The 16,743-nt window shown below is 38.7% G+C and overlaps 1 protein-coding gene across 12 annotated transcripts in view; it reads right to left on the bottom strand.

Moving 5' to 3' along the window:
- The window catches only part of epb41a (erythrocyte membrane protein band 4.1a), a 50,022-nt gene that overhangs the window by 11,726 nt on the left and 21,553 nt on the right, over positions 1–16,743 (bottom strand). For 9 of the 12 annotated variants that reach the window (XM_077507128.1, XM_077507139.1, XM_077507138.1 and 6 more), the window contains 5 exons: positions 11,408–11,578; positions 1,787–1,915; positions 1,084–1,200; positions 440–520; positions 68–187 (listed from right to left, as the gene is read on the bottom strand). In XM_077507128.1, coding sequence (XP_077363254.1) covers positions 89–187; positions 440–520; positions 1,084–1,200; positions 1,787–1,915; positions 11,408–11,578 — 597 coding nt within the window. In that variant the 3' untranslated portion in view covers positions 68–88. Of the gene's footprint in view, positions 1–67; positions 188–439; positions 521–1,083; positions 1,201–1,786; positions 1,916–7,641; positions 8,373–11,407; positions 11,579–16,743 lie in introns of those variants that run through there. The other 3 variants (XM_077507131.1, XM_077507129.1, XM_077507134.1) reach the window with 2 other exon arrangements.

Here is a 16,743-nt window from a genome sequence, read left to right on the forward strand (position 1 = left end):
AAAAAAAAAAAAAATCGACGTGAGGCAAACAGCGTCCAAGCGGAAAGCAGATGAGAGGGATACGAACCTTCCAATGGATGATCTCGTCTTACTCGGGGGAAATCTCCGTTTCCTGGTGGACAACCACTTTGGTGACGGACATATCTGGGTGTTGTTCTTTCGCTTCTTTGATAGCCTGAGCCAAAGCCTGCACAAACGAAACGCAACAAGCAAGAGTTCAGTGGCGCTTGATAAATGCTTTTCATTAAAACGGCTCGCGCAACACATTTACTACAAACGCGCGCAGTCGTCGAACGCGGCTTGCAAATGATTCCTAAATATATTGTCTCATTAAAAGCAAACGGATCAATCAAATTGTCGTCAAATCACCTTTGCGCCAGCTTGAAAACATATATTACAACTCCATTTTGTAGTATTCAAGTGGGAAAAAATAAAGCACCTTGTCATGATCAATTTCAGTATCTCCAGTAATCACAATCCTCTTCTCGATGCGAGTTTCCGAGATTCCTCCTTTCACCGTCTGCAACAGGCAGGAAGAAAAAAAAAAAACAACACAAGCCATTATTGGAGCAATAGTCCACAATTTAACCAGCAGAATTAGATTTTCATTCAGGCACAACTAATTGGTGGTTAACAATATTTTTTTTAATGATTTACAGTTTTGTTTTGTTTTCTACAATTCAACAACAATATTGCAAATCTACGTGTAAATAAAATGGAAAACTACCTGTTAAAATAAAAGCTTTTATATGATTTAATTAAAGTGTATATATTTTTCAAAATCATATTTCTCAAAATCATGCTTTATTTTATTTTTTTAATGGAGTATCTTTAAGTATTTAGTAGGGATGTTCGATCCTCAGACCCTCAGTACTCACCGATACCAACTGCCGATACCAGATACAGATCTTTGCATAAAAGTCATCTTGGCATGTATCTCATTAAGTGATTTATCGCGTTATATATCGCTTTGTTGGATTTGCAAAATGCAGCTGCATTACGTGTAAACTGACGGCGCAATGGCAGTGTTGAAGCGAATGGATGGTATTGATGGCTATTGATCGGTATTGGAGGCGGGCAGACCTTGGTGATCTGGGTGGTGGTGGTGGTGCTGATGGTCTCGGAGGTGATGGTCTGGGCACTCAGCAGCACTCCCGAGTCTCGTTCTGCCAACGCGTCCACCGGCTGTGGGAGAGACACCTTTTCAGTGTTAGACCTCTCATTCATTATTTACAACCATTCAAATATGGATTATTATTATTACTATTTTATATATTTATATATAAAATTTTAATTGCATAATTTCAATAGTTGACTCGCGATTAATACATTTTATTTCTGTTTTAAATGTACAATAAAATATACGTTTTCATACATAAAAAAAAAGAGCTAAACTAATAGAAATATGGTTGCATCTTTTAGTCAGTGATACAGTAATTTTATAATAAATCAGAAAATTGAATTAAAATTAAAAAGATGTTCTCTACTGTAAAAAAAAAAAAAAAAAAAGTGGCATTACAGGAACTTTACATTAACTCAAAATTAAAGCACTAATTTTGACACCCCAATATAAATATATGTATTACATATTCTAGCATGCTCGATAGAAATAATTTGTGCACGGTGATAACTGTGATAGGATATTGACTTTCTCTTTTGTGATATCACAACAGCTCATGCAAACATGGCAAAAAAAAAAAAAAAAAAGTACACGCATAAGTTTTGGCTGCATGTATTAATACCCAAAAAAAAGGTTTTTCACCCCCAAGCTCAGAATGCCTCTTACCTGGGCCGCCTCGTATGTAATGGTCTTGGTCTCGGTGTGAACCAACGGGACGTCCTTGTAGGCCACCGTTCCTCGAACAGAGTTGGTGACATCCGAGATGGTGATCGTCTGCGTCTTCAGCACCGGAGACTACAAAAAATAAAAATAAAAAGTCAGAGACAAACTCACTGAGGAATTGAACAAAAACATGTTTCACGTTTGCAGCCAGACGAAGATTTTTCATCGAGCAATTAAGAGGTCTTGCAATTCATGCAATACTAGGCTAAAAATTGTAAAAGACATTAAAAAAAAAAAAAACTTTTTTTTTTTCATTAGTCAAGTCAATAAAAACATTGCAAGTAAACAATTGGACACGATTGTTTGGTTTGGTCTTGGGATCGTTTGCTTATTGTCTTTTTTGGGGTGATAGAGCAGAAACATTGAAAACATTGAAACATGTCCCAAAATCCTTTTTTTTTTCCTCTCCAAGTCTTGGAATCTTTATGACAGTTGTTTTTAAAAGACATGCAAAGAGCTTTTTTTTTGTTGTGATATTTGAAAGCATCAACTATTGGTACTTTTTACAGCCCTGGAATGTTGCTAATGTGCCCGAGTAGCAATTGCATCGAGTTTGGAGATGTTGACCGTCAGCAGAGCAATAAAAAACCGGAAAGTGATCGGCAACATAAAGGGAGGCAGCGCATGCATAAGGAGGCCTCCAAAATGACTGTGAGTAATCACGCCTGCCAGCGCAGTCAATACCGCAAGCGTTTGCTTATTAAAGGGCCAGCCAGCGAAAAGTGAAAGCATCGGAGCGATTGCGACTTCCATCGTAAAAAAGGTTCAGCGCATCCAGATTTGAAACACAAGGCGGCGTCTCATTTCTTTGGGTGCTTTGCATGCAACACGGCGCTGCAAAGTGGAAAGGTGGTTTGATGCCATACAAAGAATAATGAGTAGTGACGTATGTGGTTTTGTTCAGTATTGGAAAACAGTTATTTAGAACTAGGGATGGGCATGATTAAGCAATTTTCTGATTTTTTTTTTTTTTACATTTTAGGTGTACCAAAGACGTATTTATACGTTTTTTTTGTTTGTTTTTTATGCTAGTGCATACAGAAGACTTTGACGCAGCCTCTCATCTGCAAAGAACGGTTGCAGAAATGGTAGTTATTACACAAACGGCCAGCAGAGCAAAGGAGATCAACCAGGGCCATGATGAAAAAAAAAAAAATCTAAATTACTCACAATTCTAAATAGATTTGTGAAAGTTGATAAACTTAGCTATATTCTAATGCTAATTGCTGCAAAACGGTAACAGATAGAAATACTTTTTTTTTTCCTGATGAAAGAAAAGACTAATCTTTCTTTTGTTAGGTTCCATGTTTTTATAGCAATAGAACACAATATTCTGTGGGCCTTGCAAAATCAGCCCAAATCCAGTAAAACAGCCTGGCGCGAACATGATTACTTCTGAGAAAATGGCGGTTATGAGGACATCAGACGGCTGTCTAGAGAACTATGCTAGGTAAGCTAGCTCATCACGGGGGTCCTGAATTGAAAGTCAGAGGTGGGCAATTTTTCCAAACGGGACATTCAACTGAATTGAATGCGTTTTTATAAAACAGAAAATTTTATTGTTTTAACACATTCACTGCCAGGCCAGCAAAAATGTATGATTTGACGTCTTTAGCCGTCAATGGCAGTGAATGACTTAATATGCTGCCATTGTATAGTCCTGGTATGGAAAAAAAATGAAAACATTTATGTACATCCCTGGTTAATAAAGATCACATTACTGGTGGAAAAAAAGCTAGACATTTTTATCTAATTTTTTTTAAATATGCAAATGGTAAAACCTGACATTTGAACAGGGGTGTGTACACTTTTTATATCCTCTGAGTATTTATACAGACAGGCGGATGCACATAAACACTGACACATGATTTCAACTTTTCAACTAAAACACTAATTCACCCCATGCTTGATTATTAACTCTTTGACTGCCAAAAACGTTTAATAACGATGAGTAAAATCACGACGTATGCCGCCATAAACGTTAAATGACGTCATCTAAGTTTTTTATTTTATTTTTCTCAGTACAACGTCTAAGTGCAGTGCTGCCTGGTCAATGGGTTGTGGAATCAAAAACACACTAAACTATGGCCAGCAGATGGAGGCATTGTATCTCTTTTTGGGAATGATCAAAGCCTTTGTCATATCAAATTTTTTTTTTGATAACTTGTGGCAGTAAAAGAGTTAAACGTTCCATTAATTAAATGCCCATCCCTAGTTTGAGAAAACATGTTTAACAATATATTTTGAAATGACAAACTTTTTTTCCTTCAGGTAACACACATGCAACACGCACCAGATCGTCAACAAATGCGCTTTTTTGTCCAATGCACTCTGCTTTTGTGTCATTTCCTCTTTTGTTGTTGACCATTTTCACAACAAAAGTGCTGCACATAATAAAGCCTTCAATTTAATATCGATCAATTTGATGACAACACAATGAGCTGCGCAACAGACACGCGTTTATCTGTTAGCCCCAAAATGATAAACTGATCAACCGAAACCATCAGCTGAAATGAAGAACTGGTCGCAAATTCGGTAGAAGTAGAAATTCGTTCGACTTTTTGATCAAGTATTGGGCCACTTGCACTGGACCTTTTTGGCAAACATTTTGTGAAGGAAAGGCTTGTTGAAGAGCACAAATCAGTTTAGTGTCCTTTTGAGCGATGAGTCGCACTTCTCGACTTGGCAGCCCTGACGGATGACTTGGAGGGTTGGCGAACGGCGAGAGGACATGACCTGCCAGTCCACATCGCGCCAACTTGAAAGTCTGCCCGGAAGGAGGGATCGTGCTCGCTCGGCTTGGCCACGACCTCTCCTTCTTTATCGATTGCTCAACTTCCCAAGACATTTGAGACTATGCTATGCTTTGTGGGAATCATTTTTGGTTTGGCCTTATTCAGTTCCAGCATGATTGTAAGGTCGGAGTACAAAATGAGGTCCATCAAGACATGCTGAGAAGAACTTGAGATCCCTTCCCTCTTGTCCAACAACGATCTGCTAGCTAACCAAGTGCTATAATACTAGAGCATGGCCAACCCCATTCAAATGCGAACAGAAAGTTAGCATCAACTTCGGGAGTAATAATCCTTCAAATAACGAATATTCACACACAAATGTTGTGGAAACACACACCCAAAAAGGTAAGATAACATTATTAAAAAGGCACAAATTATTCACAATTTGTGAAAAAAATTTGTTCTTTTTAATAGAATTCAATCGCAACTTTCCTCTCTTCTCATTGTAAGCGTGTACACCAAGGATGCACGGCACCACACTGCCCCCAAGAGGCCAAAACGCGCAGGAACACACAGTATTTCTTTTGCCATTACAGTACTGTTTTTGTATACTTGATTGTTACTTTTTTTTTTTTACTTTTTTGAGTTGGATTTTATTAACTCATTTACTCCCAATAACGTGTAAATAGTTTTTTTTTTCATGTTTTAAGTGTCCCAAAGACGTATTTATACGTTTTTTTGTTTTGTTTTTTTTATGCTAGAGCATACAGAAGGCTTTGACGCAGCTTCTCAGCTGCAAAGAACGGTTGCAGAAATGGTAGTCATTACACAAACGGCCAGCAGGTGGCAGCTGACGAAAGGAGATCAACCAGGGTCATCTAGAAAAAAAGCTCAATTACTTACAATTTTAAAAAGATTTGTGAAAATTGATGAAACTTAGCTCTCTTCTAATGCTAATTGCTGCAAAACGGAAACAGATAGAAACTATTTTTTTTCCTGATCAAAGAAGAGACTTTAATCTTTCTTTTTAATAGGTTCCATGTTTTTATAGCAATTGAACACAATATAGCGAGCGGGATTGCGAAATGTGAAAATGGCTGGGAGTGAATGAGTTAATTATGATTTCAATCAATTAAAAATAATCGTTATTTTTTTTCCTCCATAATCGTCCAGCCCTAACATACAGTAGATCCGAACCTCTTAGTGTCCAATTTTTCTGGTCCCAATACTTTTGTCCAGACTGTAATTATTGTGTTAATGAAGAAACATTCAATTGACAACCACGACTACATTCAAAGTTATTCATGCCAGTTCAGTTTGCTGCAGTTGATTGAAATGAGTAAATAAAAGTGTGAGTTGAGGGCGAACATATACAGTATATTGCAGAACAGCAAACAAAGTCGGTCCAAAATCTTCAACTATCATGCAAGCCGACATTATACATTGTAAATGGCAAATACAAAAAAAATGTTAATTTTGACAGTGTGACAACAACGTGATAGCAGACAATTATGGTCAATTCATCACCGTCTTATTAGTGCAACAACTCCTCCAAGAATGTATAATTATAAAATAAAGCATGCTTTTCTTTTTTTGTCTCCGATCTCAACATCAATCCGTCAACTACCATTCGAGGCTTTGCGGAAGCGAGACTTGAATGATTTGCAAAAGATTTCAAATGAGAATGCTGTGTTACAGTCCTGAGAAATTCATCATCATGTCCGGTGATTGTCTGCTTCAACTTGGTCCAACGGCAATATGAGGATCGTGCATAATTGAAACTCTACTACTGTTGCGGTTTAAGAAACATTTGAAATGTAAAATAATTCATGTTTATAGTATTTATGTATTTTTTTGCTCTGGGACTGTATCGGATAAACAATAATAAGCCTGGTGCTTCAGGCTATTCCTTTTTTGGGTTATTAATAGATTTGTTGGGAAAAGGATGTTTGTGTTTCATTTTCTGTGCCATGTATGAAATAAAAGTTTTGCAAAAGCCTGAAACTGATCATTTGAATCAGGTGTGTTGGAGGAGGAGAAACATCTTTTAAAAAAAAAAATAAAAAAATAAAAAAATGCAGAATAAGGGGGGCCTTCGAGGACCGGAGTTCAGATTATATATTTTTGAATCACAATACAAATCATATTTTCAAAATGTATCTTCGTGATTGTTGTTAGTGTCTGATTGGCTCTAAAATGAGTGTTTGGGCTTGAAAGCATTTGGCGCACTCAAATATGCGGAATTGCATTGATGCTTCTTTACAAGGCAGTCTTAAGCAACAAATAAATAAAAAAATAATAATACATTTCCCACTCCTGATTATGTCAAGCGTAGACATCCAGTATGCACAATGTAGCGCTTAACAGGTCGCCCGATGAAGGAGAAACGACAAAAAGGTGCAAACAGACAAGAGAAACTTCATCCGTGCATGCTTGTAGATCAGGGGTGTCCAAACTACGGCCCCGGGGGGCCATTTGCGGCCCGCCATCCATTTTTTAGTGGCCCGCGACGTTTGACTCGGTTCAATTCAAATAAAAACAAACATGTTTGGAGATGATCAAAGTAAGAAGGGAGATTAAAGGTTGCTATTAAAAGGTTATTGTAGTTAACTAAAAACAAAAAAACTAAAATTCAAAAAATTTCGTTAACGAAATAAAATAAAAACGAAGATGCTTTTTAAAGAAGAAAACTAACTGAAACTACATTTTATGTTTACAAAACTAAAACTATAATTGTAGCAAACATGTCCTTCATTTTCATCTTTGGTCATTAATTTTAATGCACCAGACTTTGGGGATGATTTTAAATGTGATTTTTAGTACATTTATTTTGATATAAACCGGAATAATGACTTCGCGCCCTTGGTGTTTTTGAAATATTGTGCACAATACTACACACACACAAAAAATTAATAATAATAATAATAATACTAAACTAAAACTGAGCATTTATTAAAGAACTAAAACTAAAAAAAATACTAAAACTGAGCATTTATTAAAGAACTAAAACTTTAAAAAAAAAAAAAAAAAAAAAAAAAAAAAAAAAAAAAAATCACCCTGAAAACTACTTAAAACTAACTGAATTTAAAAAAAAAAAAAACTCAAAAGGAAATAAAAACTAAAAGGAAAAATTGCAAAACTATAATAACCCTGCTGCCATTTTACAAATAAATTGCTTTATATACCCGCAGCATTTTTCTAAATACATGCCAAAGCACAAATAAATTATTTATAAAATTTTTAGGACTACATTTCTCTTCATAACATGATGTGGCCCCTTGCGTCCTCCAGATTTTCTGCATGTGGCCCTCAAATGGAAATGTTTGGACACCCCCGTTATCGATCAAAATCAAAACTTGACACAGTAGGATGACTGAGGTAGAGCGATGAAAACGGCGACTGAACGCGCAAGCCTTTGACCCGCTGAGGTTGGTCTTCCAAAATGTTGCCTTTCAAATAAAAGCCAACCACAGCATGGTGAGAAACATCGCGAGCAGGCCCGACAGGAAGAAGGACATCCGCGAGTGGCGATAGTGCGAGTGGAGCCTGGATGGGCTGACCTCACCCGTGCTGTCCAAGCGCCTCGCCTCGTCTGGCATCCCGATGGCCACCTCTAAAGCGTGGCCACAGGCTTGCTCTTCCTCATCTTCTTCCTCCTCCTCCTCATCTACCCAATGTACCTCGCTGTCCTGGTCGTCCGGCAGGAAGCCGTGCCTGAACAGCGGCGACTCCCCCGGCGTCGGGGACAAGCTACATGCTCTTACCTTTGGTCCAAACAGTGACGGCCTCCCTCGCTGCGCTCAGCAGTGGAAGACCAGGAAAGACAAATCACAATCAACAGACGTGCGGAATATGATCAGCTCACAGGAGAGGGAGATAGGAAGGGGAAAAAAGGAAAAAAAAAAAAAAAAAAAAAAAAAGGAAATCAGACATTGGAGGACGGGGATGGCAGTTTTGCAAGAGGTTGGCCATCTATTCATCTAAAAGTCAAGTTTGTATGTTGGAAATTCTCAATTCTACTCCATCTTTAAGCACTGGAGCAAAAGGGAAACAATAAAGACATGCACCAGTATTTTACGCTGAATGTGGGAAAAAAAAAAAAAAAAAAAAGAAAAAGAATTCGAACTAGGGATGTCTCCATCACATTTTTTCGAGCCATCTGATTTTAAGGAACTGCCGATAGAGTCCTAATCCGATTCCTCAGCAAAGTATTAAGGGGGGGGGGGTTATTTATTTATTTATTTATTTATTTATTTCAAAATTTATTTATTTATTTTTATTTGAACAAAACCATCCCAGTAATTTTGGGGGGTGCCATCAGAAGTGCACAAAATAATAAATAAAAATAAAAACGTTTGGCAATATGCTTATCGCTGGATGATTTTTTTCGCTTTGTAGCCTCTAAAATAAAAATAACTAATAATAATAGTAATAAAAATAATAATAGTAATAATAATAATAAAAACAAAATTGCTAAAAATGAAAACCCCGATCATTTTCTCCCGTTCCCGATCACGTGATCGGGACATCACAAATTAGAACTGATCAAATCCATTTAGTTCAAGGATGAAAGGTCAATGGAACACAATAAAATTGAAATCAGGAATTGTGTATGGGAACGTCCCTTGAACTCGAAAAGTCACACAAAAAAAAAAAAAAAAAAAAAACATGACCATGTTGCAACTAGCTCTTTTTGCCAATGTTTTCACCATGTGAATATCGAAACTTAGCTTTATTCTAATGCTAATTGCTGCAAACCGGAAACAGTGAAAATGTCTGGGAGCGAATTACTTCATTTTTTGGGGGTGGGGGGGGGCATAAGGCACCACGATAGACATAAAAAGACAATGAGGGACAGTAAGGATAGAATGAGACAGATAACACATGAGGGGAGGAAAGTTCTAGTTCTTATCTATTGGTCTGTCGATTTTTTTTTGCCCTTCCAACTCCAACCAGGCTCAAAAACATGCGACGAGATCATCAGGGGTTAACGCGGCGGCCATGCGGCTCATTGCTCGCTGAAGCAAGATGACATTCCGCAGCAGCCATCGGGACAGCAAAGCAACGTTAAGATCCAAGAACATCCAAGTTTGTCATTCGTAATCTTTCGTTTCGCCTGCCGTACGTTCTTGCTTCCGCTTGGAAAACGTTTTGCCTTCACAGACATCCGGAATTCTTTCGTTTGGCAGTGCAAGCGCAGTGTGGACGATGTTAGCGATGGGATGTCATTCTTGCCTGAGGGCGCCATGCTGGGCTCGGCTGTGTTGACCTTTTTTTCTTTTTTTTTTTTTGCAGCCTGGGCCAAAGACGACGGAAATGCAATGCACCTTTTTTTTTCCTCAGATGCAGCACACCGACGACTACTTTGTATGTCGCCGGTGTGCTACAACTGTGCGCATCCTTGCATCAGCAAAAATAAATAAATAAAACCTATCAACAAGACGAGCGTCCTTCTGACTGCTGTTACTCATGCAGAAGCCAACAGCGCCATCAAGTGGAACATTGGTGTACAGTTTAAAAAAAAATAAATAAATCTGCCAACTCAATCATGAACAGCCGTTTTTGTTTGCTCAGGCACCCTCAACATGCAAATGTGTAAATAACATTTTAAACGTTTCAAATGCAAATTGGACATTGAAGGTAGAGTGATGAAGTGATTATCATTTATAGCATACAATATAATCCAAGAATCTGACTCCCGTTAACATCAGAAATCTAAACACATTTCATTTAAGCTTGAACTAAAAAAAAATTAAAAAAATTGATCATCAGAAATGTCAACACTAATGTTTCCTGTATTTACCTTTTGTTGGTTTTAATGTACATTTTAGTAAAATGTTATGAAAACGCAATTTTAACTTAATAGTATTTTCGTGAATGTGTTATTGTTGTGCATTTTATTTTTTTATTTATTTATTAGGGTGACATTTACGACCCGTCTCAGGACTGCAGATGAAAAACAGCCTTTTGGCTAATTCTGGCATATTTACAGAAATGTTTATTAATATGTACTGTCCCTGATACAAATAAATTAAATTAAATGGAAATGACATAACCCGAAACAAAATAATTGGTTATAACATGACTGAAAGATAAAATGTTAATCTCAGAAATAGCCTAGCAAATGGCTAGAAATAGCCATTTGCGTATACTGAAAATAACTTTTGACAAGGACTCAAATGTTATTTAAAAAAAAAAAAAAAATTTTTTTTTTTTTGTCCGTACTAGAATAAAGTGTCATTGCACATCCTTTACAGTAGGTGGCAGTGGCGATCTCAGTGCATTAGCTCCTGTACTTACAACACTTCTACAGACAAATTATGCTATTCATAACATATATTATATATTATATTAGTGCAGGGGCTGATCTATTCTAGTGGGATTCAGGGCTGCAGACCCCCCCCTTAAAAATGTTTTACTGTATTTAGTAAGTTAAAGGGGGGGCTTGCATCTTTTTATTTTTATGTATGCAGCATGCAGAGAAATATGTTTGGAATTTGATTTTCAAATTTAATTCTGTAATCTCTGTCCCGGAGGGTTTAGTGTGAAATACTCAGTCAAATATTTACTCCAGTTAATTCCCTGCTTTTCCTTAATCAATTGAGACATTGCCAGAACCCACAACAAAACAATGAACAGAGACCACAGTCTGTTTGTGATTGTTAAGAGCTCAGTAAGTGTCAGCATCTTCAAAATTATGAGGTCAGCTTTTGTGTATGTGTGGTTGGTATACTACCGATTAAAATATCACAGTACATTTGTATGGGGGGAAAAAATAATTAAAAAAAAAGAAGCCGATTCAGGTGTCATTATCGAGTGTGGGACTCACCGCCGGTTGCAGCTGGCCGTTGACGCTTGGCGTGCGGAAAGGCGAGTTGGTGGAAAGACGCTTGTCCCACTCGCTGGGTCGCGGCTCGGGTACGGACTCCATGAAACTCCTCTTCAGCTCACTGATGCTCGTGTGGTGACGCATGATCTCCGTCTGGGTCTTATCCACGTCCTTCAGGAAGAGCCAACGTGTTAGAATATGTCACGGAAAGGAGATATCGGTGAAAAAAAAGAACATAAAAGGAAAATTAATGACAATTTTCATAAAAATCTGGTTCAAATCAACCAGGTTTCATGCAAAATAAATGTAAATGTGCATCCTGCATGGTGTACAGTCAAAAGCCCAATTGTGTATATCGTGATTCTTTATTTTGCCAAAATAAAATAGAAATTTTCCTGGACATTTTGCAAACCCGAGACACAAACAAAGGGCTTGGAAAAAAAAAAGCTATCTATTCCCGACCACCTACTGAGTGGATGGATGTGCACTAGACTCAATTAAGGGAAGTCATCATGCGTCTCCGGCCATCCAAATCGAATTGAAACCCGATTATCTTGATGACATTTCTGAGTGAAGAGCCAATGCAAAAATAGCAGCTGATGACCACAGGAAACATTGAAATGATGAACGCGTCATTAAGTTCCACCGAGCAGAAATGCACACTCACCGTCCAAAATATGAACACTTGATGACATAAAATGTAAGAGCGATGTTCACTTATGACTCAATTAACAGCGTTGAGAGCAGAAGTACGATGACACGGAAAAACAGCATATGAAAGAAAGCAATGGAGAAACAAAAGACCAAAAAGTAGCCATGATTCTGAAATAATGTGCACAATGAACGAACAACAATGTCCAAGGTTATTCACTGACCTATACGCTGTATGACTGGGGAGCACACCACATTTAATTAATGTCATTTAGCACAACATACCGTATTTTCCGCACTATAAAAGCCTTCCATTTTTCCAAAAGCTGACCACGCGCCTGTAACGATTATCGGCCGGTTGTAACTTTTTGCAACCTCAGTTCCAAAGGAATTGAGCTCCTGTGGCCTGAACATGCCACTGTGGGGGGTGGGGAGCACAAGAACATCCCCCACAAACAGACAAATGCTCTGATTGACACGCGCACGCGCACACACACACAAATCAGGACTGTAAAAGCCTTCTTAGAAACTTGACTTTCTTATTTTGCAACAGAACAATGAATTATGAAATGTTATGTTTGCCATTTGTGAAATGTTGACTCCATGAAATGTCATGAAAATGTTCCATTGCAGTGGCAGATTCTCCACTAAACTTTCATGTGTATGCACGTTTTAACAGTGTAAGCTAGGTAACATTTCATTTGAGGTATTCAATTGTACGTGTTGCATTGATTGAATTCTGACCTTAGAATTTCAACAAACATGGGATCCAGATTCAATCTGATTAGTCTCTACCAAAACCTTCTCTAAGCTGGTAACTTTCCACTGTGGTCTCACCGGCCCCCCTGGTGTGGAGGCCGCCGCCTTCCCAATTTAAAAGCACACTCCCTGCGTGCTGCTCTCTCTCTTCCGCCCTCTCTTCCGCTGCTCTTTGGCTCCCGCTTCTTCGCTGCTCCTTGGCTCCTTCCTGGTCTCCATCGGCGCGGCTGCCAGACAAAGGGCTAGCCCAGCTAGCTTAACCTCCAGCACACGGCAACGCACAGAAGCCATCGCGTGTAGCGACAGGCGCAGCGAAACACGCTGCTTTTGGTCCCTGCACAAGGCTCAAACGGATGGTGCCTTTCCAGGCACACTAGGCCTCAAACCAAAAAGGGCCCGTCCCAGCCAGCAGGTTGACCCCGTGACGCTCAGTTGGCCAGCCGGACGACCTGTCTCTCCCTCTCCTGAACTGAACCTTCTTCATCCCTTCTTCAAACGAGCTTGGCGAGTCTCCATCCAGGGTCCTGCTTCTCAGACCAACCCCATCTGTAAGTGCAACTTTGCAGGCCTTTGCCCTAGTACAAATTGGTGCAAACTAGGTTGATTGTGGGTCCCATGTTGGTTTGATTTAAGAAGTCTATCACCTTGGTTAAGACAGTTTCTCTTTTCTTCTTTTCTTCTCCTTTGATTATTTTTTTTATTATTTTAGTTCTCGTTTCATTTCCTATCATAGTAGTTAGTTTTGCTTCTTGAAATTCTAAGTAGATTATCCCACCTAGGTTAGAGAATAAACGTGCACAAAACTCAACCCCTGGTTTACTGTGTGTGTGTTTCATCAATTTATAGTGACCTCTAAGCTGAACAAAGAACTCACAAAATTGTAGTAAGGGCACAACCTTCATTTTAATGACTGATTCAACGAGGTTCTCATCTGTTATCCTGATAAAATTATCAAAAAGAGATGTGGTGCTCCGCAGGCAAGCTCAACTTAATTTAAATATTAAGTTTGAGTCTCCTTCAATTAATGAGCCAATTGATTATTAATTTAATAATTAACAATTATTGATTTAATAATTAATTGGACCGATTTCCCTTACATAATGGTGCCCCTTTGGTGAGGCCAATTTATGTTACATATTTTGTGAAACACACACATGTAACAATCCAAAAACAGCTTAGTGCAGCGTGTTCTTCTGGGAAAATTTCAGCTCGTTTCTATAGCAACCTAACTAAAACTTTATGCCAGAGCCAATCCGCTGTATAAAAGCAGTGTATTTGAAGCGCTAAATAACAGTCTAACGACTAGTTATTGAGAAGAGAATGAATTTGTCGACTATGTGAATGTTACACACACAAAAGTGGAAGAGTAACGATCACATTTTTTCTATTGCATGCAAAACTTTTTAGGCCTGGGAATGTTTTTTCTAGCTCGTCACGAATTCTGATTGGGTTAAAAATACATTCCAAACCTCACGTGGCGCAATCAGCTTAGCTACCTGATTACGTTACAAGCCTTTAGGCTGAGGAAATAGTCTAGTGCACGAAATTCTGCATTCAGACCACCATTTGAGTCACAGCACATTTCTCAAGGTGTTAAGTTGACTCCCTTTTGTCGGGTTTAGCGTAAGGCACATGGTGCTAAAACTGCTAGCCTTTTGTGTAAAACACACGTGTTAAGATCCGCCATCTTTGGAGGCGTATCCTTAACTTAACTGGGATTCAGGTAACCACCCCTTGAAACCAGTCGACCAATAAACTAATTTGAGGGGCGGGCCCAACGGCCAGACTTCCAAGTCGCTCCTCATTTGGCTGTGGCCTCCAAGAGAGGATCACGTCTCACCACGTGACCCCCCACTGAGAGCCCAGTCTCTGCCAAATTGTAGCACTGAACAACTAGTTATACAGTTCGCTTAAATTGTTGAAATTAGATTTCCATCTGATTAACACTAAAGTGTACTGTTTGCTTAATACTCATATTGCTACACGGCCAGCTGCCAAACTACAGCTAGTATAGTTGATTCCTGCTTTCTAGCAACTAACGTGTGAAGAGGGACACATCGCAGCCCCCCCCACCCCCCCCCCCCCCCCCCGTGAGCCTACTGTCTGCCTTCTTCAACATCGCATTCAAAGCACTTTATAATTTAAATAATTAAGTTACCGTGATTTGAAACTAATCGAGGGATTTAAATTACTACTGTACCGTCCTAATCTATGATTCTTACTGGATTTAAGACAATTTAACATCACGTGTCTTCGCCACTCTTAAACGTTACATTATAATATTTTTCCTACTCCTGTTTCACCAAGTGTTAACATTGAGTTTAGGGTTAATATTTTTGGTACGTTTTGCACTTTTTAATCTTCATTAATTCCGTCGTGTTTAATGAATTAACACCGTCTTACAGGAAGTAGTAGTTTTCTCTTTCCCCTCGACGCGAGTCCTTAGTATCGCGATATAAACCCGTGGGAATTAAAACGTTTCCGTGGTTTCCGCTCCTTGATTTATTTAAATTATAATTATTAGTGTCTTCTTGATAATTCGGCGTCAGTGCCGCGCATAACAACACGCGCGATTATCCGTAAGGAGTGAATTTAACGTGTTTGACAGATTGACAGCTGGCGACACACGCACGCGCAACTTCCGGTGACGTGCCATTCATTGACAAAGTTTACGTTAGCTGCGTCTTGCTAACAACTTTGCTTGCCAAGTGCTACGATTTTAAAACTTGTGCAAGGTATTTAAACACTCGTTTTAAGACACATTCTGTGTCACTTACGAGCGACGGAGTTGTTTTGTCTATGCGGTAAAGTCATAAAACTTTATTGATCGAACAAAAGTACGACTCTATACTACACACAGGAGCCTCGTTGCGTTTTAAACGCCGACGGCGTCCTCCTGTGGCTATTCACGGTACCGCAGTCGAGGAACTTTTGCTAACAAAATTAAAACGCTTGATAACTTTAATTATTGACTTACCAAAGAGTTTGCTTAAATAATTAACCACCATTTTCAAGTACTTAATTTTGTTTTAATTAAAAGCAACACTCAACCAGTAGTGTATAGCTTTTCTCGTTGTAGTAAAAGTGTTTACCCAATTTTTAGGCACTCTTGGAAACCTCTATTGAATTAAATGTAATTTTAATTTAATGTGACTGTCCTTAGTAGACTTTTGTTTCCTAAAACCTGTAACCTCAAATGTATGCTGTGGTTAATAGTAATTTAGCAGACTAAATTGCTTAACATAATACTTTGTTGAGGGTCCTCAATTATTTAATGCATTGCCATTTAAAATAATTGGTAACATATTTGGATACCATCCTTTAATCTGTGCCTTAATAATTTTGGTAAAACATTTTGAATCAACTAATTGAGCCTAAAAAGCTAATCTTTAAGCATTTTCAGCATTGTCTAATTGGCTAACAATTAGTCCTTCCAAATTGAGTAAAGTGAGCTTACGCATACCTTTGATATCATAACGCTACTTTTAACAATGGATGCTTTGGAAAATGCCCTTGCGACCGTGACTAACAATCTCATTCCAGGCTATGCCGACGCGACAGCCAGCGCTAGCGCAGAGATTCTTGACACCAACATTGCGCAACTCGTCTGCGACGCTCAACAAGGGTCGTTAACCCACGAAGATATGGCACAAATCCTCAGCCGACTAATGGTGAATTTAGTGGCTAGGTGGAAATTGAGTGACCATGAGCTTGAACAAGTGAAAAGCGTTCTGACAGCAGAACAGCAAATTCACGCCCAAGTTAGCAGCAAGCTAACCGAGTTGGAAGCATGGTTGCATGAATCTGACCGCGTGGACTTGGGAAACCAAGTTACAAAATTGACACAGGAACTTAAAGTGAGTACACAAACTGCCCGCACGCATGAACAAAATTGGCATAATGCCACATCTGAAATTCGTGAGCTA

Source organism: Festucalex cinctus, chromosome 19, assembly GCF_051991245.1.
Source record: "Festucalex cinctus isolate MCC-2025b chromosome 19, RoL_Fcin_1.0, whole genome shotgun sequence".
NCBI classification, from domain to species: Eukaryota; Metazoa; Chordata; class Actinopteri; order Syngnathiformes; family Syngnathidae; genus Festucalex; species Festucalex cinctus.